Source organism: Nicotiana tomentosiformis, chromosome 7 (genome assembly GCF_000390325.3).
Source record: "Nicotiana tomentosiformis chromosome 7, ASM39032v3, whole genome shotgun sequence".
In the NCBI taxonomy this organism is placed as follows: domain Eukaryota; kingdom Viridiplantae; phylum Streptophyta; class Magnoliopsida; order Solanales; family Solanaceae; genus Nicotiana; species Nicotiana tomentosiformis.
The window spans coordinates 26,254,747-26,259,715 of NC_090818.1; the positions used below are offsets into that span (position 1 = coordinate 26,254,747).

At 35.6% G+C, this 4,969-nt stretch overlaps 1 protein-coding gene across 1 annotated transcript; it reads left to right on the forward strand.

The window, feature by feature from the left end:
* Positions 1 to 403: 403 nt before the first annotated feature.
* On the forward strand, positions 404 to 4,590 carry LOC104113225 (uncharacterized). The gene is made up of 3 exons (XM_009623338.3): positions 404 to 806; positions 1,676 to 2,085; positions 3,932 to 4,590. The coding sequence occupies exons 1-3, from the start codon at positions 642 to 644 to the stop codon at positions 4,368 to 4,370; spliced, it is 1,014 nt and encodes a 337-aa protein (XP_009621633.1). The 5' UTR covers positions 404 to 641; the 3' UTR covers positions 4,371 to 4,590.
* The last annotated feature ends 379 nt before the right edge of the window (positions 4,591 to 4,969 follow it).

Here is a 4,969-nt window from a genome sequence, read left to right on the forward strand (position 1 = left end):
AAGGTGCTTGTAAGCTGCTATTGTACCATATATAGATAATCTTCTACCGAGGGTAATATTTATTCATAATGGAGTACCGAAAGAATAAGCTTATTTTACCAGATATAGATAATTTTCTACGGTTCTATCAGGGATAATATTTATCCATAACGTAGTACCGAAAAGATAAGCTTCTTCAGGATACTTATTTCCAATAGAATACTAAATAGATAAATATATTTACGACGAAATCTCATATGAATAAATTTCTTTCAGGAAGCTTATTTACAACGGTCCATAATATAATATATTTATAACATGTATAATAAACAAAGAAAACTCATACTCCTGTTAATTACTTTCAATGACGTGGGCAACATCGGCCAACCCTAGTTCTAATTATGAGCTTCTTCTGAAACCTTCTACAGTTTTCTCGACTCGTCGGTTCTTGTAGCGCTTTTCCGGACGAGTTTCTTTTCTTTCCCCTTTCCCTTTCCCTTTCTCTTTCTAAAAATCTTCCAAATTCCTTTCAATTTGTGTTTCTTCCAAAAAACCCACAAACTCAAGGAACCTCAATGACCATTTAAAGATCCCTTTTTTTGTTCAGTATTTATTTAAGGAAAACCAAATAGGTCAAAGTGAAGAAAAGAAAAGTAGAGGAGATGGGGGTGGATTATTACAAAGTATTGGGTGTAGATAAGAACGCTACAGATGATGATTTGAAGAAAGCTTATAGAAAACTTGCTATGAAATGGCATCCTGATAAGAACCCCAATAACAAGAAAGCTGCTGAAGCTAGGTTCAAACAGATCTCTGAAGCCTATGATGTATGTTAATCCTTTTCCTTAAATCTTTGCATTTTGCTTTTTGAGTTAAAAGTTTCAATCGTTTTACTTTAATAGCTTAATGGGTTCTCAATCGTTGATTCGTTATTACTAGATTAAAGCTTCTAGTATTGATAGTCTTGCAAAAAAGTTAAATTGTCTTAGAAAGGTACATAAAAGCACTGGTAATTAGAATGTTTTATAGGTGTTTGAGTTTTAAGCTTCAATCTTTTTCCTTTATAGTTTAGTGTGTTCTTAAGGTTTCATTCATATTTGCTAAATTAAAGCTCTTTGAACTTTTAGTATCCATAACCTAGCCAAAAAGTTAACTTTTTTTAGGGAGGTTTACAAAAGCTCTGCAAATTTGAATATTTGTTTAGTTGAAAGGTGTTACAAAAAAAGTTTGAAAAATCATTAGTGAAAGTAAACCGCTTTTCCCAAATCTGAAGTAGTTCGAAACAAATTGTTAAACAGAGGTTAGTGCGCTTTTCTTTAGTGGCGGAGCCATAAATTCGGGTATAGGAATTACACACTTTGATTTGAACCTATGACTTAAAGTAATTTTTGAACCCCCTTTCCCACTACACTAGAAGTTTCTCTTATGTTACGGGATTCAACATTCTATAGATGTACAAAAAGAAATTATTTTAACCCTATTTACGCAATGTAATTTTTCAACAAAAAAGATACAATTGAATTCCCTTTCCAATAGGTGCTTGTCTGCCTGCTTTTCTTTTGAAATTAAGTATCTAGGACAGCGAATTTGTTCCGAATAATTAATCATTAGAGATTCTCTTTGATTGGTGTTGTTAGATGTTATTCGGTTGAGTGTTAAATTGATGACTTATGTTCTTCTGCATTAATGTTACTAGGTGCTTAGCGACTCCCAGAAAAGAGCTGTGTATGACCTGTATGGTGAAGAAGGGCTGAAGGGTGGGGTGCTACCGCCAGGAGCAGGCGGGCCGGGTCGTGGTGGTTCCCCCTTCTTCTCTACTGGGGAAGGCCCCCAGTCATTCAGATTTAATACTAGAAGTGCTGATGACATATTTGCTGAATTTTTCGGCTGTTCAAATCCATTTGGAGGTGCTGGAGGTAGGGGACCAAGGTTTGATATGTTTGCATCCTTTGGTGAAGGAGGGGGTGGTGGTGGTGCTTCAATGTATCAATCAGCTCCAAGGAAAGAGGATCCGATACAGCAGAACTTGCCTTGTCATCTTGAGGATCTTTACAAGGGTACCACCAAGAAGATGAAAATTTCTAGAGAAGTTGCTGATGCGAGTGGGTAAGTAATGGTTCCATACAATCTGTTCGACTGGTCACTGGTCAATGTTTATCAATCTTGCTGTTGAGCTTCAGCTTTTTACTTGAAATATTGCGTGGGCATTTGGACATAAGATCGTAAAATTCCCAAAAAAAAATGAAAAAAATTTTCAAGTGAAAATGGTATTTGAAAATTAGAGTTGTGTTTGGACATGAGTATTATTTTGGGTTGTTTTTTGAAGCTTTGTGAGTGATTTGAGTGAATTTTAAAAAACAGCTTTTTGGAGTTTTTCAAATTTTCGAAAATTCCAAAATTCATCTTCAAGTGAAAAAATTTCGAAAAAAGTGAAATTTGTTTTATGTCCAAACGGGCTCTGCATGTGTAGTAAATAGTGGTGTTCATACACTCTGATCATCGCTTTTCTATTTGTTTGCCCATCAACTTTTGAACTTATATTGTCTGCTTGTTATGCACTATTGGTTTACGATCATCTCGCAAATCGGTAGAATCTTATCCATTCTAGGTTTTAATGTCAATTACCTGGAATTTAGTGAAAACGTTAGTTATCACTCAATTAGCTGTAATACTAACCTCTCAGAATAGCCTCCATCCCAGTTAGTTCAGCTCACATAAAGAACTGTCCTGTTGAATAAGGGAAAGCCCTCTGCTAGGCAAGTAGTCTGGACGAGGATATCTGGTCAAATGCCTGGATTTTATTCATGTAAATTCGGAGTCTGGTTAGTGATCATTGCTAGTAGTTCCATTTACATTAAGATACACCAACTTATGGTTGATGTGACTTGGTAATCTGGAGTTTCTGGCTATCCATATTGGAAACTTAATAATGACCTTGTTATCTTTGGGAATTCTTGGTCTCATCATCCTAATAGGTTCTTTCTTATATATTGATCTCCGCTCTTTGTAGTCATAGGAAGGTGATCTGGAGGTAGCTTTTTTTATTTCTCTGCTGAGAAGCACTTGCTATCCCTCAAACTTTTAAATTTGGTTTTCTATAAATCTAAACTTACAATGTAATGACTTCTGTCCTTTGCGGGTTTTTTTTCTTTAAGTACTTCATTGACCTGAGGTAAAGATAGTTGTGTGATAGAAGCTAGGGATAAGGTACTAGTGTAGTGCCCTTTTACCTTTCCATTTCTTCAACTTAAGCGGAAATTTCCTAAATCCCTAGTTAGTAGCATATTGTATCTATACTTATTTATGATCAAGCTTATTAACTGTCTGTTATACCATCTTGTTACTATTTAGCTCGTTAAATCCTGCGTAATTCAACAAAAAAAAGAGGAGAAGATTATACATAATTTTATCAAATTCTCCTAAAAAGTATTTGACCTATGATATAATGAAGCCTACCTGTAGCGAATTTGCATTATAGGTGGAGTAGGGACCTTCAAACTCATCCTGTTGAAGCAGTAGTGTAGTATGAAGTCTTTGTATTTCCTTGTAAAAAAGTGAAGTCAATTAATTCTAATTCTAAGTCTTTAATGCATCACCAAGTTGATTGATTTTCATGAGTAGACTAGCTATTTGTAGTTTAAGCATCTAGTTCTGATTCTTTTCCCGTTGTTCCGGGCCTTTTAAGGTTTTTTTTGGCCAGACGTGTTAGATTATTTATATTGTGTTTAGTGCGGGTATCTATTTTAGTGTTTATTTTTTTCTTTTTGTTATTATTGTTGGTTGCTTCCTGATTAGTGTTTCTTAAGTCGAGGGTCTATCGGAAACAACCTCTCTACCTTCACAAGGTAGGGATAAGATCTGCATACACACTACCCTCCCCGGGCTTTGATGTTGTTGCTGTGGGTATCCATTTGCCTACTAAACTTATTTTCTGTACTTTTGTTGCTTGCAGCAAGAGAATGCAGGTGGAGGAGATTCTAACAATCAATATTAAACCTGGTTGGAAAAAAGGTACAAAGATTACCTTCCAAGAGAAAGGGAATGAGCAGCCTGGTGTTATACCAGCTGATCTTGTCTTCATAATAGATGAGAAACCTCATAGAGTTTTCTCACGCGACGGAAACGACTTAATTGTTACACAAAAGATCTCTCTGGTTGAAGCATTGACTGGTTGTACAGTCCAACTTACAACTCTAGATGGAAGGAACTTAACCATTCCCGTCAACAATGTTATTCAACCAAATTATGAACACGTTGTCCCAGGCGAAGGTATGCCGCTTCCAAAAGACCCAACAAAGAAAGGAAATCTGAGAATCAAATTTGACATCAAGTTCCCCGTTCGTCTGACTACGACCCAGAAAGCTGGGATCAAGGAGCTATTGGGTTCTTGAGCTTTATGCAGCTTAGTGCTGGTTTGTTGTGATGTGTATATAGTTTCATAGAACCATTTTAAAGTTATGGAATGGGGTGTTGGTTTTAGGCTTATAGGAAAGATGCCACCTTAGCGAAGTAGATTTTTGCATTGTATCTTAAGGGTGTTGTTCAATGGTACCATTCAACAGTAGCAATACCATTTTTGTTCGTCGAATAAGATTAAAAATTTGCATGGCATATTTACTTGTTGGCCGTTTTGAAATATTAGCGTGTAAAGAAATCGTGTGTTTGGGGTAAAAAGACTCATAGAATTTGCTCCTTTCCTGCTCTTTTATATTCTCCTTTTTTTTTTTCTGCGAAAATTTAGTTGGTATTTATTGTATGCTAGTGTAGTCTATGTTTTGAAAGGGCATCTTATTTTTATGTTGGTATTAATACTGAATGATGCACTATTGAATCGAACAGAATAAAGTTACTTCTTTTGAGGTTGTGAGAAGCATCTGATAATTTTATTTTGAGAGAATTGTTTGTTGAGTATGTGGCTGACTAAATCTGTTGGTTACAAAAATACGATTTTAGAAAGTTGAACCCTGCTTGACAATCGACTTGAATTTGA